General features: G+C 40.5%; 1 protein-coding gene across 2 annotated transcripts in view; it reads right to left on the minus strand.

Moving 5' to 3' along the window:
* The window catches only part of SIN3A (SIN3 transcription regulator family member A), a 76062-nt gene that overhangs the window by 23105 nt on the left and 25813 nt on the right, over positions 1–27144 (minus strand). For both annotated transcript variants that reach the window (XM_043984974.1, XM_043984975.1), the window contains exons 2-10: positions 19524–19745; positions 14956–15132; positions 7101–7207; positions 5822–6104; positions 4489–4740; positions 3830–3982; positions 3420–3578; positions 1769–1858; positions 378–496 (exon numbers count right to left, since the gene is read on the minus strand). In XM_043984974.1, coding sequence (XP_043840909.1) covers positions 378–496; positions 1769–1858; positions 3420–3578; positions 3830–3982; positions 4489–4740; positions 5822–6104; positions 7101–7207; positions 14956–15132; positions 19524–19712 — 1529 coding nt within the window. In that variant the 5' untranslated portion in view covers positions 19713–19745. The remainder of the gene's footprint in view (positions 1–377; positions 497–1768; positions 1859–3419; positions 3579–3829; positions 3983–4488; positions 4741–5821; positions 6105–7100; positions 7208–14955; positions 15133–19523; positions 19746–27144) is intronic.

A 27144-nucleotide genomic window follows, 5' to 3' on the forward strand; every position in this document is an offset into this window, starting at 1 on the left:
AGGTCTCCAAAACCACCTGACAATGGTCTGGGAGTCAAAGGCTGAGGTCTTGATCTTAGAACCTGGCCCTGAGGGAAATGTTAAACTTGTCAGGGACACTTTTCTTTTTTTTGGTGAGGCGATTGGGGTTAAGTGACTTGCCCAGGGTCGCACAGCTACTAAGTGTGTGTTAAGTGTCTGAGGCCGGATTTGAACTCAGGTCCTCCTGACTCCAGGGCCGGTGCTCTATCCACTGTGTCACCTGGCTGCCCCCAGGGACACTTTTCTTATCTGGAAAATGAAGAGGTTGGACAAGATGACCTTTAAAGTTTCCTTTAGTTTTAGCATTCCTGGGCCCCCCACCCTGGACTCCCCCAGTCTCAGTTCCCCTTACTCACCCCAGGAAAGGAGAGACAAGCTGCACAAGCTCCGGCCTAGAGATGACCTCTTGATTAAAGATGACCAGACAGCGCAGGAAATTCTCATAAGCTTCTGTGCTCCGCAGGGCTTTCCGGACCTTAGAGAAATGAGAGAAGGTAACGGTGAAAAAGGGAGGGATGCTGCAGGGGCCATCCTCAGTGTGCAGCACAAAACTTCATGCTGCTTATCCATACAGAGGCCCACAGCAGGAACCTCAGGAATAACAACACTTTGAAACAAGTGGTTTCTGCCCCCTGACCTGACATAAGCCTTGCACAGCTGCTTTAATAAAGACAGTCAACAGCTGTCGACTGCTCAAGAGATGATATAGGTTGGATCCAAGAAGAGTGACTAACTCACAGAAGAGCACACACCAGATGCTGACAGATGCCCTTCAGGGTGGGGTTATAACAACATTACAGGGTTAACCCCAGATCATCTTAGGCTAAGGTGTTTTTTGTATGATTTCCAGCAAGGCCCATTAACACCTGCCAGCAATCCTCAGGATGTTTTACACAGCCCATGACAAGAGGAACCGACATGGGTGAAGGAAGTCAGACAAAGGAAGAAATCTAACCTCTCTGCCCATACACTGCATAGCTTAAGACCCCTCCCAGATCAGAGCTAACAAATCCAACCTGTCCAGAAGCACACCAGAAGCCATGAAATGTTAAACTTTCTCAAGGTCAAGGGTTACAATATGTCTCCCCCATCTCCAACAGGTTTTATAGACATCACAACCTACCTGGTTTCTTGATAATGGAGAATTCTCAGTATTATTGCGAGATCACATTTAGGTATTTCAAACAGCTTCTACACTTAGTGAATGAGGGCAAAGCTGTGTCTAAGGACAAATGACTTCACACACACGCGCGTGCGCGCGCGCGCACACACACACACACACACACACACTCTGAATGCTCACGCGAGTGATACATCTAGCTAGTTCCAACAGATTAGCAGGGAAACACAATTAACAACTGCAACCAAATCAAAGACTAGGCAAATGCCCAAAAAAAGCCCAAACAAAAACAAAAAACAAACAAAACAAACATACAAGCAAAAAAACCCACTGGAGTTTTTCTGAGGGGATCTTCTCCAGGCACTGCTACCAATGATCAAAAAAGCTGGTCCCAGAGAACAAGAGGTGAGGTAGAGGACTAGAATGTCACATATGCTGTCAGGCACTCATTTTATAAGTTGTTTTTATTATAGCCAAGTGGTGGTTCAATGATGGTAAGGAGGTGTGGGATGTGATATTCAGAAAAATTTTATTACAACACAATCATAAATGAAACCAGAAAAAAATAGGCTACTATTAAACTAATTGGACATGACACAAACTTCATTCCATCTATACATTCCTCACCTTCTCAAAGAACAAGGATTCAGTTCCTACACCATGCTTGCTGGCTTCTGCCAAAGGCTGGTCCTTTAAGCTTAACAGTTTGGGTTTCTTCTGCAAAAAGATAAATTACAATCATATGATTAAGAAACCAAGGATGAAAGAGCTCATACTACTTGTATATTCAGAGGTCCATCTCTAACTATCTTCAACTAGCATGGAGAAAACAACTCCAAGGAACAATTTCTCTGCCTCACTTGGTCCTCTAAAAAAGCTTTCCAATCTCTTGAACTCATTTTAGTCCACCAGTTTTCTTCTTCAATGAAATGTTCCAAAATATTTTGATTCCCTAGTTTTCATTTCTATAAATTGTTGTGACCCCATTGTAATGCTTAAAATAGTGCTTTTCTTCTTTTAAAGATTTCAAGCAGGTAGATTATTTATAAAAGGAGACACAAAAAAGTTGCCTATGTGGTTTTTTTAGAGCATATGAATGGCATTTGGGGTCCAATTTAGATGAAAGTATTGACAGTTAAATGATAACACATTAAAGTATCACTAATTAGGAAAAAAAACTAACCAAGATGACCAACTCTTTGGAAAGGGGAGCAATATCTTATACAGACTAATCTGAGATCACATAATCTAAGGATTCTCTTTAAAGAGAATGCTAAACCAACCCAGATCAATGATAATGTCATGATGACATATGTAACCCTACACACAGCAAACAAATTCATCCTTAAAAAGCTGTTCTCCAACTATTTGTAATGAGATACCCAAATGATGGAAGAAGAGTCACACGTATGGAACCATAGCACAACACACGACAGGAGCCACAGGTTTTAAAAAGACAACCCAGACCTCAAGCAAGTGAGTTCAATTACAAGGGAAAGTCAATGGAACAATTTCCAGCATCTAGTTCTTAGTGTAAGAATAAACAACTTTGGGGCAGCTAGGTGGGGCAGTGGATACAGCACTGGCCCTGGATTCAAGAGGACCTGAGTTCAAATCCGGCCCCAGACACTTGACACTTACTAGCTGCGTGACCCTGGGCAAGTCACTTAACCCCAACTGCCTCACCAAAAATAATAATAATAAAAAATAATAATAAACAACCTTACTCCAAAAATATGAAAAAACCCTAAGCTGCATCAGGAAAAGACAGGTGGAGTTACAAACCCCCAAGAAAAGCCAAGGCTTCCACATGAGGGGTGACAGAGGATGGGAGGAGACTTTGCTGACCTAAATATTGTCACACTGAAAATTAATACAAAAGGGCAGATAACCAAAACAAAGACAAGAGGTGCTCAACTTGACTGATGTCATGGAAATTATATTAAAATACATTAAAACACACACACACAGAAAAAGTAGCTCACTGTAGTCAGTAGCACTAGCTCAGGGGTCAGGAAGATATGGATTCAAGCTGTCATATGTTAGCTATGTGATCCAAGAGGCCTCGCATCTGACCTCTCAGAATGCAAACAGTTCATTTAGACTACGAAGGATAGAGCTGTTCATCTGTTCGAGTGAGATCAATCCCAGGTCTGCCCCCAACAGCAATGATACTTCTTCACCTGGTCTCAGCGCATCTGACCAGCCACTTCTCTGCATGCTTGACACCTGGGAGGAGGCCCTGACCCAGAGCCAGAGAAGGGGCACCCAAGCTCACCTTCACTGGGGGCGTGGCCCCAGTCCCAGAGTGCCGACGGATCTGACAGCCATTCTGACTAGGTCTTTGCTGCTTGTTGTTCAGCTGAGGTTTCTTCACGGTGCCTCCATGGTCATTCCTCACAGACTCGACCTTCTCTGCAGTCGTCTTACTTAACAGCTGATTAAGACATAAATGATCCAAGACCTCCAATTACATTGGGAGGTGGGATGAGCACTGCTAGTTCCAGGTACCCGTGAATGCTCCTCTGCCATTTGTCTGTAAGCCAATCTACAGGGATTTCTGCACCCAGCTCAATGTTCTCCAAACCCCTTTCCCTGATCAAGGAACTGTTCAGAACAGGAGTCTACCCCACATTGCTTCCTTAGCCATCCATACCCACTGTGACAGTCCTAATGAAAAGAACTCACCACGGAGCTATTGGCATCGGGGAGGAACTGCCCAAACTCTGACAGGAGGTCTTCCTGATTCTTAAACAGACGGGCCACCTGTGCATACACCTCCTGCTCTGTCAGGGCTGGCGTGTAATTCCCTCCAGCTTCCTTGGCATTCCGCTGTTCCTTCTGTCACAAGAGAGGGAGGGAGGGAGGCCTGAGTTCCATGTCTGACACCCTCATAGTGCACACACTCCCAGGCCTCACAGAGGAAGGAGGAAGGGGACCTTCGTGGCTCTGCTTCTCCCTGAAGGTTCCTCAGTCATCAAGATGAGAACAACGGTAAATGGCAGCCCCTTTAAAAATTAGGGCAGGCATTCCCAATGCTCATGAGACCATGATCAACTGATAAAAACCTCCATGCAGAATGTTCCCCTTATTCCACTGTCTGTTAACTGTACTATACCAGTGACCCTCTAGACTGCCTAGGTATATAAATATTAATTTCACATGGAATCAATTTTTGACATTTTTGTTCAATTCAAGATAATTATAACAAAAAGAATCTAGCTGAAATACGTTAAGCAGAGTTATTGATCATTTTCAGAAAGAGCCAAGAGATATTAACATAGTATATGTGAGTTGTACACTTAGAGGACATTCTGGTTACAGCACATTAAGAAGACAGCTCTCACCTGATATGTGTGCAGAATCTCCAGAAATGCTTTATAGATATCCGGCTGACCCTGGAATCGATTCTTGATCTTGTTAACATAGTTGATGGCATGATTAAACTCCACAGGCTGATTGTTCTGCAAGGATGGGGCAGTTCCCAGGGAGATTGTCACAGGTGTGTGAGGCTGCACCGGTGGAGAACGTGGTGAAGCATATGGTGGGAGGGGAGGTGTCTGCTGACTGGCTGGAGTATGTGCTTGGAGCTGGGATGGCTGGAAAAAAAAATGCATTTCCCCCTTTAGGAACAGGTATGATGTGATTGAAATAGGCCCACAGCAATGGAGAAAGAATATGCTTCCAGATAAACTCACATCATTTATTTACTCTTGGCATACTGTTTTGAACTCAAATCAGAGACTTGATAGAAGAATCACACACATATCCTCACACAAGGGTTTTTTTGGGGGGGTTTTGCAGGTGATGGGGGCTTGGGGGAGAAGTTGTGATTTCACTGGTATACAGAACTTCCCAAAGAAATTTCATACACCAATACAGATTCATGACTGTCCCACAAAGTAGTCTTATGATGTTGGCTAGGGGCACTAAGTTGATTAAATAACTTACCTAGGGGCAGCTAGATGGCGCAGTGGATAGAGCACTGGCCCTGGATTCAGGAGTACCTGAGTTCAAATCCAGCCTCAGACACTTACCACTTACTAGCTGTGTGACGCTGGGCAAGTCACTTAACCCCAACTGCCTCACCAAAAAAGAGAAAAAAAAAATAATAACTTGACTAGGGTAACATAGCCAGGCTGTGTTGGAAGAAGGACTTGAACCCAGGTCTTAGTGACTGATGATCAGCTCTCTGTCGACTCTGCCATCATGCTACCTCTTGAAATTTACAGAATCTACTCAGTCAAAATTTGGGAGAAACCCTTGTGGACTAACAAGGGCAAAAAAACCCTCAAAGTGGTCTGAAGTTCTGTGATTTTCTTCCAGTGAAAGTTAACGCTTCTCAACAAAGCCCCAGGAAGATGCCCAACTGCCATGGCCACAGTGACATAGGGAGGGAGTACTTCAGGCAGGATTTGAACCCTGAGCCCAGCACTCTTGGTTCTGCCACATTACCCATGTTCCCTATAAACTGTATGTTTCATGTTGTAAACAGAAAAACCCAAACCCTTTCTCTAGGTTTTGATGTACAAAGTTAAATCATTCCACAAGAACTATAGCTAAAATACTCACATCCACAATTTCAGACATTTTTCAATGATCTCTTTGCCAAAGCATTATGAGAATTCAGAGACGATGTTTCACATTTCTGACATGGACAAAATGTTCCCAAGTCCTTACCTTGCTGATTTTGGCAGGTGGTGGCTGAGGGGCTGGCTGGGCAGGGGTTGGGGTGGACTGAGCTGACGGCTGGGAAGGATGCTGGGGCTGGGCTTGAGGCTGAGGCTGGATGCCATGGGTGGGAATCTGGTGAACCTGGCCAGGAGTTGTCACATTCACCATGTCGTTGGTCTGCACTTCAATTTTATAGCCAGGAGGTAAAAAGGTGTTAAAGCCCATAATCAAGTCAGGGTGGCCTTTGAATAGTTGTGACACCCGACTAATCACTCCTGGAGTATCAATACTGAAAAGAAAAAGAAACATTATAAATTACCTGAGAACCATGCAGATACATGTCATATACACCAGGGCTTTGTCAACTTTTTCCACTCACAACCCCAGATATATAGGTATATAAAATAGGTATACATAACCTTTGACTGTCACTAAAATTTTCAAGACCTCCACATTCAGTTATGCGATCCCATATGGGATTGTGACCCACAGTTTAAGAAGCTATGACATACAACAAGATTACCATGATTTCTCTGAAATCCACTATAAAAGTAATAATTTTTTTTTTCAATAAAGAACCTGGTGAAGAAGCTAACCCCAAATATTTAATTCTTCAAAGCAAGGAAAGAGTCTAGGTCACTAATTCTTTTTTTTTTTGGGGGGGGGGGGAGTGGTGATGGTAGTGAGGCAATTGGGGTTAAGTGACTTGCCCAGGGTCACACAGCTAGTAAGTGTCAAATGTCTGGGGCTGGATTTGAACTCAGGTCCTCCCGAATCCAGGGCCGGTGCTCTATCCATTGTGCCACCTAGCTGCCCCTACTAATTCATTTTTAAGAAGCTCAAGTTACCTGTGGGCTGTACTGTGTGTGTGTGTGTATGTAGTATAAAACTATATATATTATACACTATACTATACACATTGCAGAATTTAGTTAACCACTATTTCATCTATGTTAATATTTTGTGTTATAACAACACAAGGCAGTCTTAAATTCTTCTTTGAAATTATTTAGATCCATCTCAATGTGTATTTCTCAGGGGAGAAAAAATTTGATGAAAACCTGGCTCCCAGGAGCTGGAAATTTGGCTCTTAAGGAGAAAAAAAAAAAAAAGTGTTCAACACTCTCCCTGACCCACTATCCCATGGAAGAACCTTGCATTAATGGAGATCTAAAACTCAAGAATCCACCCATATCCCCCCAAATTACATTAGACGGAACTTCCTCCTCAAACAATGTTCACACCTAAGCACAGGACATCAGGATAGCTGTAAATGCCTTTTTACCTTTGAGATTTAAATTCCTTCATGATGTCCAGGAAGTCATTGTAGACCTGAGGCTGACTACCAAACTGCAGCTTTACTTGATCAAGATAGGAGAGAGCATCTTCCACCTACAAAAACAAATCATCAAATTATCCACCAAAAAAATTAATCCACAAGCTATCTCGTGATTTCTTTAGTTACAAATAAAACTGAATATAAATAAAACCTAGAAAACAGATGGAAAATCCAGTTTAAAAACACAGCCAATATTAAGGATATCAGTCCCATACCTCGATTCAAAAAACAATTAAGGAACCACATCACTGGGGAAAGCCCCATCTCTGAAAATATATGAGTGAAAAACCAAACTAGTTTTCTCCATGAGTAAAACATTAACAGAACATTTCAAGGAAGCAAAGAATGTTGAATTGGAAGACCAAGAACGTAGATCCCCTGGTCCAGTGCCTTCCACACTCTCTAGTACGTGGACAGCTGAGCTCTCAAGGCTGTGCATAGTCCTTTCAATGGGGCCAACTGTAACCCATTCTCTCTAACCCTGTCCATGTCTTCCAAACACATAAGCTACTCATTCCTCACTTTCATTATAGGGCCAGTTACTGCCTATCCAACCATACATTTCTCATATCACACTGATTATCCTAATGATTTCTTCATTGGTAATATATTACAACCTACTCAAATCTACCATGTGCCTCTACTGCCAGCTATTGTCTTTTAATTCAACTCAGCAAACACTTTAGTATCTACTATGAGAAAGACTTAAAAAAAAAACCACACAGATAAATCACCAAGAGAGTCTTTAAATGATTTCACCCTAGCAAACACCTGATTTCCTTGTCAAGCAGAAAGACAGCTGTCAAGGACAAAACCAGATTAGAATATTAACTCATTTGTAAACTCCTACAGAGCAAGATGGTAGAAAATGATCAGCAGTATTAGCTCCTAAAGTAATGAGACCATTCATAAGGTTTATTTATACTGGTGGTTACAAGTTTTGAGAAGAGGTATTTGAAAAATAAGAGGATATCAAAGTCTTAGTAAAAGTCCCAGGTGTGATCACTACCCTAGAAGAGAGGGGCAATAACTGAATACTTCTGCATCTCGACAAAAATCTTTAGGAGAATCATCTCTCCACGGATTGAGGGCATCCTTCATGAAGATTTGAGGAGAATGAGCAGGCTTCTGCAAATAATGTTCTTTAGCAGATCAAAACTTTATAGGCTAACAATTGACTGGAAAGAAAATCCCACTGTTTGTTGATATTTTTAAAAATGCCTTTCTAGTGGGGCAGCTAGGTGGCACAGTAGATAAAGCACCAGCCCTGGATTCAGGAAGACGAGTTCAAATCCGACCTCAGACACCTACACTTACTAGCTGTGTGACTCTGGGCAAGTCACTTAACCCCCATTGCCAGGCCAAAAAAAAAAAAAGCTTTTTCAGCAAATAAAGGAGCTGCTCTCCACCCACTGAGGGGTCCCTGACACACTCACCTGGACGATTCTCCTCCTCCCTCCCATCCTTAGCTGCCTCCACTTCAATCCCCAGAGCCAATACCTGATGAGTCCAGTTGGGATGGGACCATCCAAGCTTTCCCTTCCAACCTTTCCCAGGGAGTAAGTGAAATGTCTCTTGGCCAAAAATGTTCTCAGGGCCTTCAGTGACACTATTCAGAAGAAAAAAACGCCCACAGTCTTGAGCCAGCCCTAGCCCTAGTGGACAGCAAGTGGTGTATACATTAAACCTTCCTCAAAGGGGCAGCTAGGTGGCACAGTGGATAGAACACCGGCCCTGGAGTCAGGAGCACCTGGGTTCAAATCCAGCCTCAGACACTTAACACTTACTAGCTGTGCCACCCCGGGCAAGTCATTTAACCCCAACTGCCCCACTAAAAAAAAAAAATAATAATAATAAAATAATAAATAAAAACATTAAACCTTCCTCTACTAAATGGAGAAACAGAGGTACCAATGGAACCCTCCCCATAAATGAAAGGTGGTCCAGGACTGAGGATGGTGGTCCTCACTTCACTCTCTCCCCTGGCTAGAATCAGATTAGTTTGGAGGTGAGGGTAAAAGATCAAGAGGGAGGACTCCTTATACTTTGACCCCAAGATGGAGGGCAGGATAAAACACCCCTCTCTTCCTTCTCTGCTCCCCACTACACCTGATTATACTTTCTAAAAGGCAATCATCCTTTCCCCAACCCCTCCTTGAAAGGATAAGTTGATCACATGCAAAAAAAGTAAAGATCTGTTACAAAGTAAACACTCAGCAAGTATTTGGTGAGCTGAATTAAAAAACAGTAATTGGAAGATATATTCTTATCTGAGTTATATTCTTATCAAGACAGGGGCAGCTAGGTGGTGCACTGGATAGAGCCCCGGGCCTGGAGTCAGGAGGACCTGAGTTCAAATCTGGCCTCAGACACTTAACACTTACTAGTTGTGTGACCCTAGGCAAGTCACTTGACCCCAATTACCTCACAAAAAAAAGAAAAAGAAAAAAAGAAATGGGGTTATATTCTTATCCAGACAAAGAATATAAATATAGGCAAATACAAAAAAAAGAGATAGTCAATTTTGATTACTTGAAAAGTTTCTACAACAAATAAAGTTAACACAACCAGGATAAGAAAAAAAAAATTGAATGGGGGGGCGGGAAGAGAAGAATCTATGTATCAAGTTTCTCAGGTAAGTGTTTGTTATCTAGGATATACAGGACAACCAACAGATATAGAGGACGTAAAACCATTCCCTCACAAATGAGTATTCAAAGGATATGAACACAGTTCTCAAAAGAATTGTCAAATATTAACAACCAAGCCACTGTTAATAAGAGAAATATGAATTAAAACAACCCTGAAATTTCACTTCACACCCAGTAAACTGGCAAAGGTGACAAAAGATGGGAAGTCAATATTGGAGGGGCTGTGAGAAGATGGGGATACTGGTACATTGTTGGGGAATTGTAAATAAGTAAATCATTTTGGTTTGGGTTTGGGTTTTTTGGAGAGGAAATGACGGTTAAGTGACTTGCCCAGTGTCACACAGCTAGTGTCAAGTGTCTGAGGCCGGATTTGAACTCAGGTCCTCCCAATTCCAGGGCCAGTGCTTTATCCACTGCAGCACCTAGCTGCCCCAGTAAATCATTTTGGAAAGCAAATTGAAGTTATGAAAATAAAGTGACTAAATTATCCTTTGATGTAAAGGTTCCCCTACTCACCATATAAGCCCCAAGGAGGTCACTGATGAATATGATGAAATACGAAAGCATGGAAAGACTTACATAATTTGACATGGAGTGAATTAAGCAGAACCAAGAAACATACACAGTGACTTCAAAAGAGTAAGTGGCTAGGTAAACAGCCACAAAATAATAAAAAAGTAAATGCAAAATTATCAAGAATAACTATGGTGGCAGCTAGGTGGTGCAATGGATAGAGCACCAGCCTTGGAGTCAGGAGTTCAAATCTAGCCTCGGACACTTGAAACTACTAGCTATATCACCCCAATTTCCTTGGCTCCCCCCCCCAAAACAATAAATATGGTCCCCCCAAAACAGTTATGTGATGATACCTCCACACCCACTCTTTTGTAAAAATGGCAGGTATGCAGGTGTGAAACATTACACATATTTTTAGATTGTTTTCAATATACTGATTGATTTTGACAATTATTTTTCTCCTCCTTTTCTTTAAAAAAATTATTATTTGTTATATAGATGGCTTTTTGAGAGGAGAAAGGAAAAGGGACAAGGAGAAATTTAGGGAACATTAAAAAAGCAAACAAAACTATTAATAAAAATTTATTTTAATCAGCAATTTAGCATGTGGCAGTCCCTTTGAAAATCAGCAAGTCAGGGATGGCTAGGTGGCACAGTGGATAAAGCACCAGTCCTGGATTCAGGAGGACCTGAGTTCAAATCTGGCCTCAGACACTTGACCCTGGGCAAGTCACTTAACCCCACTGCCCCACAAAAAAAAACCACAACACACACACAAAAGAAAATCAGCAAGTCTTACATTAAGGCATTTTCTAAACATATGTTTAAAAAGAAAGGGGGTTACACCTGTGATTCATCCTCATTTTCTAATTCCCTTAAGTTGTTCTCATTGATGTCCTTACGCATCATTTATTGTTATAAGGTAGCTATGGTGTGAAAGGAACAATGGATTTGAAACCTGAAGACCCAGGTTCCAAATGTGACTTGAAGACTGAATATCCACATGCCCTCAAGCAAGAGGCTCTCAAACAATGTGGTACTCTATAAACCATAAGGCCCCTTCCAAGTTTAAATTTATAATCCACTGGATATAAACATCCAAAATGCTCATATTAAAGTGTTGGTAAAGACCGTGTATATGTTCACACATCTACTTTCATTGATTTCCTTATTCAAAAGTTTACAGATAAACAAACAAAAAAAACACCAAAAAAACAAAAAAGGGGCAGCTGGGTGGCACAGTGGATACAGCACTGGCCCTGCCTGAGTTCAAATCCAGTCTCAGACACTTGACACTTACTAGCTGTGTGACCCTGGGCAAGTCACTTAACCCCCATTGCCCTGCAAAAACAAAACCAAAAAAGAACAAAAAAAAAAGTTTACAGATGCTTCAATGTCTTATGAAGTTCAAATCAACTGAATTTTGATTCTGTAGCATTGCTATTGAAAAATTTTCATTAGTGATCTGGATGATGGAACAGGGAGAAGTTCTTTAAATTTGTGGAAGGCAACTAAGCAGGTAAGTGTTAATTCCTTGAGAGAAAGGAATAAAATCCAAAGTGATATGACAAGAAATTCACAATCTATACCATAGAGAGATGGTGATTTAAATTGTAAAAAATACATTTAAAGTGGAAATCCCCCTGCAGAAAATATATAATGGAAAATGCTATGTACAAGCTTGACAGGAAAGGAAATTGGGAATTATAGGTGCTTATAAACAATACATTAGTGAAATACAGTACTTCTCTTTAAAAAGCAAAAATGAAATGGATTTCATTAAAATATAACAGGATAAAAAAAATTTATCAGGATAAACAGTTAAGAAAATCCTCCCCCATCACATAAAAGCACTGATCAAAACTCCATAGGAGTGCTCCATACATGTTTGGGATCCCCAATTGCAAAGAGGAACAATATAAATCTAGTAACCTGGAAGTAATAATGAATTTGATATTCTGAGAAGGCTTCAGGAGAACACTAAGAACTTGAACATCCTAGAGTGTAATTATTATTAATTATTAAGGAATGTCAACTAATAACATTCAAACAGTAAATGCATATTTTGCTGCGCTGACATGAAAAAAAAATCACAACACCCCTCCCTCCCCATTAAACTGTTATAATTTTGTTTTCCAAAGACAGGGGGGAAAAAAGATGGCATAGACACAAATGATTCCTGGAATATTTGAATATTCTTATGGACCTCCATTTTTAACATCTTCTGAGGCATCTTTGTGGTATGAAAAGTGACTGGATTCTCTGTTAGGGCAGACTCTTGCAGGGTCTAGCAAGATGGCCAAGGCTCAAGCATGATGAGCTTGATGACGGGCTGCATGTCACTTGAAAATAAGCCTAGTAAGCACAAACAGCCTCATCTCCAGAAGGGTAGTCACAAAAAAAAAAATCATAAAGACCAGAAGTTATGGAATAGAAGGGAAAGGAACTATATCAATGGAGGGAGAACCTTGAGGTAAAATCAAGAATCTTGGAATATTTCACTATTCTCACAGAATATTCCTTTGTTAAAAATTATACAAATACATGACACAACCTGACAGCCTTGGGTAGCATCAGTAACACTGAATTCTATTACACAATATTAATGGAAAAATAGTCACCAGCCATCATGTGAATACAATCCAATACAGGCATACACAATGTTGGCCTCACTATACTGTTTCTTCATAGCATGAGAGATTTGACAAACCTCACCAAAACATAAAATTATATGAATCAGAAAGAAAGCAATGGTCTAACTTTCCCTAGGAGGACCACTAATTCACCTAACAATTTTTTTTAAATAGAATTTTTGAGACTATGCTAGTCATTATCAAAATTTTGAAATGAACAAGACAAGTAAAGCACTCTTCAAATAATGTGTTTCACATTAAGCAGTCAATTCAATTATCTGAGACAAATGAACGGATCTAAAATTCTTTTGACTTTAGAACCATTTATGTTCCATCCCTTCCTCAGACATTTTTTTAGACCAATATAAAAATAAATTTGCATTCCCTGAACACACACACCCCTTTCAAGGAAGGGATTAGAAACATGCTAGTTGATAAGGATATTGAGGGTTTAAACACTTGCCAAAGTTGATTCCATTGAACAGTTCACATCAAGATCATGATGATTAAGCCATTGTTAATCAATTTATATTATAACCAATATTCCCAAGTGAACTAAATCACGTAACCCCAGATTTCATTTTTTTTTTACATCAATTTTTTTTTTTTTGGTGAGGCAATTGGGGTTAAGTGACTTGTCCAGGGCCACACAGCTAGTAATTGTTAAGTGTCTGAGGCCAGATTTGAACTCAGGTCCTCCTGAATCCAGGGCCGGTGCTCTATCCACTGAGCCACCTAGCTGCCCCCAGATTTAATTTAATATAACATACCTCCATATCATGTCAACCAATTAGATCTGATTGCTATGTGATGATAAACTGTGACCCCACCACCATTAGGGGTCTTTTGGTCTGAGAGATGGCCAAATGACCATCTTTTTACTAATAACTTGCCAGCCTATTAATAAAATTATTAAATTACCCAGAAAAAAATCACTATTACTCTCAAACATGATAAAACATATATAATATGGAAAAAAATATTCAGGCAGAGGGCATTTTCAAATGACAAACTGACATTTTATACTTTCATTAAATTCATGTTCCCTGCATGCAGAGAGAAAAAGCAGAGATCCCCAAATCTGAAATGAAGATGTGATAATACATTCAGAGATGATACTCAAGTCAGGTGATCTTGGAGCTCAAGTGTTACATTAGCACTATGAACGTAATGCACTTCTGCTGCAAGAAAATCTACCATACCCTCAGGAGAACAGATGTAAACATTAACACTTAATTCACAATTAGAGCTTTTCTCTAAAACTTGACAAGGATTCCTCAAAAAAGAAACGTGACTTATTTATCAAGAATGAACTCTGTGAAGCCAACCAGTTGGCTCTCAAGATTCCAGAACAGCAGTAAGATTTATAATATTACCTTCTATTATTACAGAACCTTTATTATGAGAACTCATTATATGTTCTGTTGAGGACTCAGCTAAGAGCTTCAGTTTGTTTCCAAGAAGTGAAGAGGAATGTTTTAATAAGCTATTGTAAACAATATATAATGTTGCTACTGCAAATGCTATAATTATACTTTTCCTAAGTGAAAACAGAATTCAAGAAACAGGAATTTGTGTAACTGAAAGACTATTAACTAAAGATGATTTGAATAGAATTACAATGGGATGAACTTTATTTGCAAGAAAATAATCCAGTCAGGAGTCTCTTACTTTTGAGTACCAGGATTTGCACCAATATTTTGTCTTAGCTTATTTACACACTGTGATCTAACACAGAATGGAGGCTGTGCTAATGTCATAAGCAGAGATAATGCAATAGTGATTATCTTATCAGTAATTGATGGAACAGAGCAAACATCAAACAAGATTTCATAAAACTTAAATCAGAAATCAAAATACACATTAAATCAGTTTACCTGATATTCTATCATGTTACAAATTGCTGGGCAAAACAACACATGGAAGGAGATTTTTCCCCCCTAGATTTTAAGACATTCTGGAGTATTACATTGAATTCTGAAAGACAAAGCTGAATCCTACCTTGAGCCTCTGAAACTGCTGTTGTCCCTGCACTGGTGCGGCTGGTGGGGTTGGATGAGCGTGGCTCTGAACCACCTGTCCTCCATGAGGCTGAACGGATGTTGTGTGGTGGTGGCCACTGTGAACAGTTGCTAGTGTGGGGCCATGGCTGCCAGAGCTCTGTGGCACAGCTGAAACCTGAAAACAAATAACTCCAGGGCTGAATCTTTGATGAACAAATTCCACCCCAGCTAAACACAATAATGAAATCCTTAGTCGGGACCTTCCTTCCCAACACAAATGGTATGCTTTTCAAAAGTATATTGATAACATTTCAACATATCACACAAACTCCTGGGGTATTTGCAAATGAATCGTGCCCCCCCCCCCAAAACAACAACTAGCAAAACAAAAGTGATTCTGACTAATAGAAAACAGACAAGCTGATACCGTATCAAAAGAGAGACCTGGGAATGTCTGATAAGGGGGCAGAGAGAAGGGGGCAGTGTTTTAAAGAGGAGTTTGGTCATTTAAAATAGTCTTGTTCTTTTGGATTTATACAAACTTGGAAAGAAAATCCAAACACAAACATCTTTTCTTCAGTCTCCTTAGAAGCAAATACAAGGTTTTTAAAAGCAATTTCTTATTTCCTTTTTTACCTCCATGGATTTCCTTAAAAAAGGTGGATGAATTAACAAGGAAAAATTCTGATTCAAGCCAAAAAGGACGACTGATTGTTGGGGTGGGAATGATGACAATTTTGAGGGAAAGTAACCACTCTCTTTAAAAATCTGTGATACATACCACCCAGCAATACCACTACTAGGTCTATATCCCAAAGAGATCATAAAAAAGGGAAAAGAACACACATGTACAAAAATATTTATAGCTGCTCTTTTTGGAATTGGAAATTGAAGGGATGCTCATCAACCAGGAAATGGCTAGACAAATTGGGGTACATGAAAGTAATGGAATGCTATTGGGCTGTAAGAAATGACGTGCAGCAAGTGGATTTCAGAAACACCTGGAAAGACATGAACTGATGTGGAATGAAATGAGCAGAACCAAGAGAACACTGTACACAGTATCAACAATACTGTGTGATGATCAACTGTGATAGACTTAGATCTTCTCATGCTCTCCGCATCCAAAAAAAGAACTATGGAGTCTGAATGCAAATTGAAGCATACTATTTTCACTTTTGTTGTTGGGTGTTTGTTTTTTCTTTCTTGTGGTTTTTTTTTCCTTTTGTTGATTCTTCTCTTACAACATGATTAATGTGGAAATGTGTATAACACGATTGTAATCTATAACCTATATCAGATTGGTGGATGGAAGGGAAGGAGGGAGAAAAATCTGTAACTCAAATCTTACAAAAATAAATGTTGAAAATTATCTTTGCATGTAATTGGAAAAAATACTATTAAAAAAAAAATAATCTGTGATGCAAAAGGAAAAGCAAGCTGGAAATATCCTGAAAATGCCCCCTGGATTTTCAATAGTAGATTTTAAAGGGTTCAGAGAAAGGCAAGCTAGGATCCAATGAATTAAAACTTCTATATCAGACCAAAAGGGACAGAAACTCTAAAGAATTAGATTCTGAATACACAAACAGAAACAATTTCAATAAGGAGGAAAGGGGCAACTCATCAACAAAAACAATATTTTTAAAGACTCAAACACCAGGTAGGGCATCCTCCCTCCTTTCTCAAGCAGTTTAGCTCTCTGGCTCACCATCTTTCCCCAACTCTAAGGGATATGAACATTCAGGGTGATGCTCCCTCAAACCCCTTACTTAACTTCCCAGTTCCACAATCTCCAATTCCATGACCTATTCCTCCACAAACTTCAACCAAAGGGATGGTCATACCCTATTTCATCATCATTCACAAGTGTCCCACTTCTATTATCAAAAACTGACATTCCTCTATCTCATCCTAATTTTCTCTTATTCCATGCCTCACCACACCAAACCCTCCTATTTGTTTATCCTAACCATGACCTCTAATCCCTGTATCCCTCAGTACTTGCTCAGCATTGCTTTGACTTCACTTTCCTCTCTTAAGATCCCAATCTTTGGATAGAGCACCTGCCCTGGAGTCAGGAGTACCTGAGTTCAAATTTGGCCTCAGACACTTAACACTTACTAGCTGTGTGACCCTGGGCAAGTCACTTAACCCCAATTGCCTCACTAAAAAAAAAAAAAAAGATCCCAATCTTAACCTAAAAGTGTACAACTCCACACTGTTCTCTAGTTGCTCAATATGTCTCCTCATCACCCTAGCCTTGACAAATCCAAGCCCAAGGTTACCTTCCTTCTTCCATGCTTCTACTCATGATGAACTGAGACTCCTCACCTGGGTCCTCACTGTAGCAAGCAATCCTTTCCCTCCTCCCTAAATGATTCCCTAGCCCACTCCACCCAGAGGCTGCACAGAACCTATTCTTTCCTGAAAATTCCCCCTCTTCTCACTGTCCTCTACCCATCTCTAAGAATGAGGTTAGCCAAGGCCATCCCTCTCTACAAGCCTTTAATCCCATTCTCCAGCAGATTACTCCCTCAATCATCTCCCACTGTTCTAATTTCAATCTTTCCCAATATATTTGTTCTTTTCCTGCCACCTTCAAATTTGTCCAAGTCTCTTGATTCTTTAAAAAAAGCAAACACAAAACTTCACTAGAGCCTATAAATTTGGGGGGGTGGAGGGAGACAGGGCAATGAAGGTTAAGTGACTTGCCCAAGGTCACACAGCTAGTAAGTGTCAAATGTCTGAGGCCGGATTTGAACTCAGGTCCTCCTGAATCCAGGGCCGGTGCTCTATCTACTGCATCACCTAGCTGCCCTGAGCCTATAAACTCTTCAAGATCTCATCCCTTTCTCAAACTGCCTAGAAGAAGCTGCCAACAATTCTACTGGCCTCCCCACTTCCTCTCCTTCTCCTCACTCCTTTTGCAATCCAGTTTCTCACCCCAATACCCTCTCCAAATTTACCAATGGTAACTGCCTCCTCAGACGGTCTTTCCTCAGTGCTTGTCATTTTTCCTCTGTGAAGAGCAAATGACTTTGCTGCCACCCTCTTGCTCCTGGACACTCACTCTTCCCTGGGTTCTTGTAACACTCTCTTTGGTTTTCCAACATGGCCCTAAAGTGCCCAAGGCCCTGGGACTCCTCCAGGCCCTCTGCTATTCTCTTTCTACACTGTAGTACGTAGTGATCTCATCAGCTTCTTTAGCTTTAACTATCTTATCTAGGAAGAGATGACAGACCTGGATATCTACCCTAGTACCCATTCCTACCGGATATTTCAAACTGGATATTCAATGATGTCAGAGAAATTTGAGAAGAATTGTATGAACTGATACAATAAAGTGAGCAGAACCAAAACAGTTTATACAACAAGCACATTGTAAAGACAACCAATTTTGAAAGACTTAAGAGATCTAACCAACACAATGACCAGCCATGATTCCAGAGGACCAAAGATGAAGTACCCACCTCCTGACAAGTATGAAGGGCTCAAGATACAGACTGAGATAATTTTTTGGACATGGTCACTGAGGGAATTTGTTTTGACTTGTCTCTGCATCTTTTACAAGGGCTGACTTGTTTTTCTTATTCTTTTGGGAGAAAAAACAAATTGGGGGGAAAAACCCTGAATTTTAAAAACTTAAATGTTCCATAACCTCTTAAACCTGTGTATCCAAAACATCATTCATAACTTTCCCTACAGCCTCCTCCCCCTTATGTCCCCTCCTCCAACTACTCAGACAAGGTGAAATTTAATAAGGATGAATGTCAGCTCAGGCCTGACATACACTAGCTGTGCCTCCGCTGGCAAGGCTAAACCTCAGTGCTCCAACCAATACTCTAGAACAAAGCTTCTTAAACTCTGAGTCATGACCCCATATGAGGCTGCAAAACTGAATGTAGGGACTGAGAAAAATCTGGCAACAGTAAAAAGTTCTGTATAGCTATTTTATATACCTATCTACCCAGGGCTGAGAGTGGGAAAAGCTCAAAAAGACCTGCTCGAGAACAATACCTAGGGGAGGGAGCACCAGTAGAGGGAGTCTGCAAGAATAAGATCAGGACAAAGTACGTGCCAAATCTTACAACGTGGGTTATGGGGGTGAATTCACAAGTATAAGATTGGGGGGGGGATTTGCACCACACACAAATGAAAAAGAATGAGGCATTTCTGGCAGAGATTCCTAGTCAGGAGTGTGATAACCAAGAAGGCAAGTATCTGCTTAGGCTGCACTCAGAAAAGAAGAGACTACCTGGCTCGGGATACTGGAGTTCTCCTGTTCTCTATCGTACTCGGTTCTGACACAGTTTGGAAAGGACACTGACAGGCCAAGAACGCAGAGTGATGAGCCTCACATTCATGTTCATATGAGAACAGTGTGAAAAGGATACTAATGATAATGATGATAAGATTTATTATTTCAATTTATCCTCCAAGTAACCCTAAAAGGTAGGTATTCTTATTGCCATTTTACAGATGACAAAAGAGAGGGTGAGAGGGCAAGTGTGGGCCAGATGCCCTGTGCTACTTGGCTGCTCTGGGAATGCGGCCCAGGCCTACCTGATAGCTGGGAGTAACAGAGTACTGAATCCCCGTGGCTGACTGCATGGTCTCAGAGACCGTCTCATACACAGGAGGTGCAGGGGCAAGCACGCGGTGCTGGTGCGGAAATGCCTCTGTGCTGCTGGCGATACGTCGCTGCTGGGACGCATACACAGGTGACTCCTGGTCATCTAAGCGCCGCTTCATTCTGCAGTCATACTCGGGGCTGCTCTACAAAACCTAGGGGAAACAAAAATGGCTGAATCACACACTCTGCCACCCCAGATACACCGTCAGCTGTGCACAAACTTAATGGGGTATCTGCTCAACAGTTTCAATTCAAAGTCCACCCAGCTGGCAGACCTCTGCCAGAGAAGGACCCTGCCTGGGTATAATCTCAGCACTTGTAAAAATGATCACAGGATCCAGAGCTTTAGAGTTAAGGGACCTCAGTGCCATGGAGATACGTAGTCCACCCTCATTTTACGGATGAGAATTAAGGCCAAGAGAAGTGAAGGGACTTGTTCAAGGTCACAAAGCTAATAAATAGCTGAGGTTAAGATTTGAAAAACAGGTCTTCCAGACTCCAAGGCCATAGCACTCTTTCCTACTTTCAAAATACCAAGTGTTCAAAACGAAAATATTTCTTGTAACTAATCTGGACCTGAAAAAAGCTTTTTAAAATGTCCTCTAGGGGCAGCTAGGTGGCATAGTGGTAAAGCACCGGCACTGGACTCAGGAGTACCTGAGTTCAAATCTGGCCTCAGTTGACACTTACTAGCTGTGTGACCCTGGGCACAAACCACAAGTCACTTAACCCCCATTGCCCTGCAAAAAAACCCAAAACAAAACAAATAAAAATGTCCTCTAATTTCTAAAAGACACACCAACCACCAGCTTGGTTTCTGAGTTTTTTTTAAAGTCCAATTCTGTCTATATGTCAGCCATACAGGTGTGGCCAATATAACACTTCTAATACATATAATAAATTCTTAAGGTTCTGGTTAGTTCTCTGGCCAAGTGATTTCCTATTAAACAAGTGACCTCCCTGTTTTCAAACTCCCTCTAATTTTAACTCTATTTTTTTCCCAAAGGAAACATTCAACTCCTACCTCCCAAATGATGTTATCTACAAATCTTACTGGAAGAATAGTAGATTGAGTCTACAGAAAAAGGTTTTCTAGACCCCTGCATTAACACTAACATTCTATGACCTTTTATCTAGATTACTATAAGATCCTTTCTACCCTTACAATTCTAGGATTTTAATAGTAAATTTGGTCCAAAATTGTCCAATATTTAACCAACTGTGAATACCTTTCCAACTCTAATCTATTAAGTTAACTCAGAAATACTTCCATTTGAGCAGTATTTTTCTCAACAGAACAACAAAGTTACAAAGACTAACCACAAGGGCCTAGGGTCTTTCCAGAGCTCTTTTCAAAATCAATTATCATTAACACAAATACAATTCGCAGCCAGATGAAAAGCAGGCAGAAGCACATTCCATCCTCCAACAGACACAATGGGGCCATGTTTTACTTCCTGTCATTTCACAAAGATTTCTTCAAATGCCATCACTCTGCCTGGTAAAGGAATAGCAACAGTAGCCAGTTGCAAGCAACAACAGCACTTGGGAGAAAATGTAAACACAAGAGGCTTTGTCACAACCTGTAGGGAACTTCTCTCCCACCATTCCCCCCATTCCTTAGGTACAAACTGGTCATGGAGTGGAGGTGGCTCTCAGAACTCCCTCACACTTACTTCAGTCATCTCTTTGGCTCCTTACCCCCATGTTTCCCAGAACTATATACCCTATCACTCTTGCCCTTTCTCCACCAACCTTCAGACTTCATAAACCTAAGTCAAAAGAAGATCAAGACAACCATTTAGTAAAACATGCAACCTTAATGTTATTCATCACAAATGGTTATCTGTATAATATTAGAAGAGACTTTTATACCATCAGGTTCATGTCCCTTTATCTGAACTCTGATAGCATATGTAGGGCAGTTTCAAAGTTCAATTAACAGCAGCTTATTGGTTTATACACATTTGACATTTCCTTACAAACCACCTTATGAGATAAAGATTAGACAGTGCTACTTTACCAATGAGTAAACAGGTTCAGTAACTAAAATGATCTAACTGAAGGTCACCAAACAAGGAAGTTGCAGAACCAAGGTTTGCCCCTGGTGCTCATTCCACTTCTCAATCATTCTCAGGAATAACCATGTATCTGCACCTTGAGGATCCCATGCAACATGGCCTCACAACCTGGCTTCCTCCTATCTCGATAGCTTCCTCCCAGCTCTCCCTCTATATCCTCCACTCTCCGATGACACTGGCGATCACGCTTTGGGGCTCTAGGCATTTTCACTGGCTGTACCCCACGTCTGGAGTTCTCTCTTCCTCCTCCTCTACGTTTCCTGGCTTCCTTCACCTTCCAGCTACAATCCCATTTTCTGGAAGAAGACTGAAAAGGTCCCTTCACGCTTTCAGGCTGAGATCAGCAGCACAAATGACCCGGGATTTACTTAGTTTTTGCATGTTACCTGCCTCCTCCCTTAGACTGTGAGTGACTGGAGCACAGCAGGGACTGTTTCTGCCCCTTTTTCTACCTCCAGTGCTTAGAACAGTGGCTGGTACCTAGTCAGTGCTTACTAAACACTTGCTGAGTGACCGCTAGGCTTCCAAGTCCCCACTCTGTCACTGAACTCCAGAATCTGTTCTTTCGGTTCTGCTGGTTTAGAAGCTTTGGTGCTTTCTTCTGACACAACTCTGCCTTTAGTGAATTCATTTTAACCTTTCATGCTGGAAGAGCTCTCATCACAGAAGGAAATCTAGCAGAAGGCGGCCCAGGTGCTCTCAGCGGCTTGTCTGCTCCCCCCAAACTCCTGACGCAGCTTCCCCTTTTCCAGTGCTCCAAGCTGTCCTTTGTAGGTGTTCTGATAAAATCACTTTCTCTGTCACAAGGTCCCCTCCTGGTAAACATTAAGGACTCCCTCTAAGGTCACTTTTTAACACCTTGGTCCTAAGACTACCACTAGTCAGGAGGGTATGTATTCACCAATCACAGGTAAAATGCCAATAAATATGAAATGCTAAATCATTCTTAAGGAGATGATTTATTTTCTATATTTGAAGAGGCCACCTTTCTTGCTCCAGTTTCAGGGTCGGGTCATCCTGCCTACTTTTGAAGTCTTGTCTTTTTAATGGCTTTACTTGCTCCAAATAATAAATTCCTTTATCAAAAAACTACTAAAGTCTGACAGCAGGGAAAGGATTTCAAAAAAAAGAGTATACTTAAGGAGCAGAAACCGATACACCCAGAAGAAACCAAGATAATGGAAGTGCCTGGATTGCAAGGTGGAGCAGCTTTGAGCCCCCAACTATTCTGGAGACAGATCTAATTTCCCATAGGGCTACAGCCTTCTTGGAAAGAAAAGTCTATGACTACTGAGGGTCTAAACAACAATGATTTACCTACCTGGGACTTCAGGAAGACAACTCAGAACACCCACTGTTTCTACCTATTAAAACTTCTTAAAGCAATGGTAGAGCCTTGGGAAAGCTTGTTTCTTTAGGGACTTATCACCAGGGAAGCTTTAGACTTGCTCAATCCCCCTCCCCTACTCTACTGAACTCATTCCATTTTTTATTTATTTATTTTGCCATTGGTAGAATCATAGGATGTAAAGCTACAAGGAAAACTTTTTCCATGCCTTTCCTGTTTTTTCCCTACTAACTGTACACTACATTTAAAAAATATACAATGTACAAGAACCCTTTCAGAATAGTGAGAAAAAATTTACTGAACTGATTTTTTAAAAGCAAAAATCCCACCCTTCAGAATTATAAAATCTAATTGGGAAGATAAGGCATACAAACATGAAAGGGTAATAATACAAAACAGCAGTTCATACTTCAGACTAAATTAGTAGAAAAGTTAAGTGCTCTTTTTGTATCCTCATTCAACATAATACTAAATGTTTGTTGAATCTAAGTGACACTTAGTTTAAATCAGGTAAAGATGTGTGGATGAAGGAGGACAGGCTCTAGCGAGGAAGAGAGCACACAACAGGAAATACAGACATCTTGGTCAAGGACCTCCTACCTCAGACACAGTGCCTGGCACACAGTAAGCTCTTGTGAGAAGGGGCACATGACACAAAGGAAGGTTCAGAACCCCTGTCCTAGGGGAAAACAGGAAGGTCAGATAACAGCAATCCCCTGTTGCTTAGACACAAACCCAAGTCAGGAACTTGCAGAGCTCAGACCAGGGGGCAGCAATCAGACTCTGCCTTGGATCTCACCTTTGGGAGCACTGGAAGCTTCCACTGAAAGCCTAAAACAACATTCAATATCCCAAGAAAAAAACACAACAGGACCAGAAGAGACCTTCCCTCCATGTTCTGCAGAGCCCAGCCCTAAAATCAAATCCAAAGTCACAAAGTAGGCTAGAAAAATGAGCCAACAAAAAAGAACCCCACCATAAAAAGCTATTATGGGAACAGGATGCTTATGCCACAACCTCCCAAAACTGGCACACTAATCCACTGTTGGTGAAGTTGTGAAAAGATCCAACCTTTCTGGAGAACAGTTTGGAACTATGCCCAAAGGGATATAGAACTGTACATATCCTTTGATCCAGCAATACCACTGCTAGGATTATATCCCAAAGACATCCCCCCAAAAGAGAAAAAGACCCATTTGTATAAAAAACATTTATAGCAGCTCTTTTTGTAGTAGCTAAGAATTGAAAAGCAAAGAAATGCCCATTAATTGAAGAATGGCTCAACAAGCTGTGGTTTATGATGGTGATGGAATATTATTGTTCTATAAGAAATGCCAAGCAGGATGATTTCAGAAAGGCCTGGAAAGACTTGTATGAACTGATGTATAGTGAAGTAAGCAGAACCAGAGAATGTTGTGCAGAAACAACAATATTGTTTGATGAAGAACTGTGAATGACTTAACTATTCCCAGCCATATAGTGATCCAAGACAATCCCAAAGGACTAATGATTAAGCATACTGTAAGGGGCTAAAATTCTAGCTAGTCTGTCTAAAATATCTAATGAGTGGTCGCCAATAAATTATAAGCTTTAGCAAGAGTTAGACTTTTTTTTGTTGTTTTGTTTTTTTGTTGAGGCAATTGGGGTTAAGTGACTTGCCCAGGGTTACACAGCTATTAAGTGCCAAGTGTCTGAGGCCGGATTTGAACTCAGGTCCTCCTGACTCCAGGGCTGGTGCTCTATTCATTGTGCCAGCTAGCTGCTCCAAGAGTTAGACTTTTACGCATTTAAAGACAGAGAAAGGCCTAGATTCATCTAATAAAGGGAGAGCACATTTCTAGCTCCACTCTCTGAATTAGCTTAATTGGAAACGATCTGGGGATTGCATAGGCTAAGTTTAGAGTTAAAAGAATTTATCTGTATTTTCTTTTTCCTACTTCCTTATCTTTGATTTTTATTAACTTCACCTTTGTTGTTTAATTAATTCCCAAGTAATAAAATCCGATCCTTTTGTGAAAAAGAAGCTATAAGGCTCCTTTCTTATTAGCCTGGGAGAAATATCTAAAAGGACAGTGCAGAGGGGAGGGAGCTTTGAATCTAAAGGTTCCTCATTATTTCCAGGACCCCAATAGTTTGGCGAGTCACCCAATTAACACTCCATATATTAAATTTCGGCCCTCACAATACCATCTACCTCCAAAGAAAGAACTGATATTGATTGAACACAGACAGAAGCAGGCTATTTTTCACTTTCTTCTATTCAAGTTTTCTTATACAAAATGACTAATATGGTAATGTTTTACATAACTGCATATGTATCTGATGGCTTATTGCCTCAGGGAGGAGGAAAAGAAGGGAGGGAAGAAGGGATAAAATTTGAAACTCAAAACTTTAAATGTAATGTTTATTATTTTTTTAAAAAGACACCCCCCCCAAAAGAAGAGAATGGTTCCAAAACATCTACAAACAAATTATCAAAGAAAAAACAAACAGCTTAGACACAAATGCAACTAGAATTCCTAGAAGAGATTAAGCAAGAGTTTTTAAAAACTGATTCAGTCAATCAGATTAGACTCTAGGGGGAAAACCTGGAAAATAAATAAGAACTATAGAAGAAAAAATGGAAAGAGCATTAAGAGCTTAGCAGAAAACCTTGTCCATGCAACAATCTCCCAGAAAAGTAGAATGGACCAAAAAGAACCCAATGATTCCACAAAACAAGAATATTAAAACAAAGTCAAAAGACTGAAAAAAATTGAAAATATAAAACATTCACAGCAAAAACCATTGACTTGGAAAACAATTCAAAGAAAAATAATTTAAGATCTTCAGAATACCATGACTAAACACATGACCGAAACAAGAACCTAGACATCATATTTCAAGAAATCGTAAAAGAAAACTGCACAGATGTCACAGAACAACCAGAGAGCCATCTCCTAAAAAAAAAAAAAAAAAACAAACCCTAAAATGAAAGCTTCAAGGAACATCGTAGCCAAAATTCAGAGCTTCCAGGTCAAGGAAAAAATACTTCAAGCAGCTAGAAAGAAAGAATTCAAATACTTAGGGAGCCACAGTCAGGATTATACATGATCATAACAAGTACCATTATGAAGGAGCAGGGAGACTGGAATACCATATTCCAGAAAGCAAAGGGCATAGGTTTACAGCCAAGAATAACTTACCCAGCAGAACTAAGTAGGGGGGGGGGGAAGATATGGATGGATGGCTATAAATGGGAGATGAAATAAAGAACTTCCAAGCATTCCTGATGAAAAGATCTGAGCTGCATAGACACTTTGAAATTCAAACACAGAAGAGAATATAAAAATGCAAGTATGAATGAAAAATGATAAAGGACTAAACAAGGATAAACTACTTACATTCTAATATGGGGAAATGATACATATATCCCCACTGAACCCTATCATCATCAGGGGTCAGAGGGAGGACTGATTAGAGAAAAGGCCTGGAGGTGGCCCAGCTGTTTCTTGATGATTTTAACAATAGAAAGAGAAAAGAGCAGGAATACACTGGGGCTGAGTAGAAAAGGAAAAGCTCTTTCACATAATCACATAATTAGTGGGCACCTATACAAATAAGGAGGAAAGAGTGATAGGAAGCCATTGACCCTTGAACCTCACTCTCATCTGAACAGATCAAAGAACACACATGCACATGCATGAACACAAACAGAATTAGGCACAAAAATGCATCTCAATAAACAAAGAAATAGGAAACAAAGTAGAAAAGGTAGGGTAGATTAAAGGACTGATTGATCCTAATCTAAAGATGTAAAAACCAGAGCTCTTCTTGAAGTGCTCTGAGGGAAACCTGAGGACAGGCCCATTAACTGGTGAATAGCTGAACAAGGTGATGGAATACTGAGTTGTTAAGAAATGAAGGTGATAGGGACAGCTAGGTGGCACAGTGGATAAAGCACTGGCCCTGGATTCAGGAGTACATGAGTTCAAATCTGGCCTCAGACACTTGACACTTACTAGCTGTGTGACCCTGGGCAAGTCACTTAACCCCCATTCCCTCGCCAAAAAAAAAAAAAAAAAGGGAAATTAAGGTGATGGTTTCAGAGAAATTTAAGAAAGACAAACAGAAATAAGAGAA

The sequence above is a fragment of the Dromiciops gliroides genome, chromosome 2, assembly GCF_019393635.1.
Source record: "Dromiciops gliroides isolate mDroGli1 chromosome 2, mDroGli1.pri, whole genome shotgun sequence".
Classification (NCBI taxonomy): domain Eukaryota; kingdom Metazoa; phylum Chordata; class Mammalia; order Microbiotheria; family Microbiotheriidae; genus Dromiciops; species Dromiciops gliroides.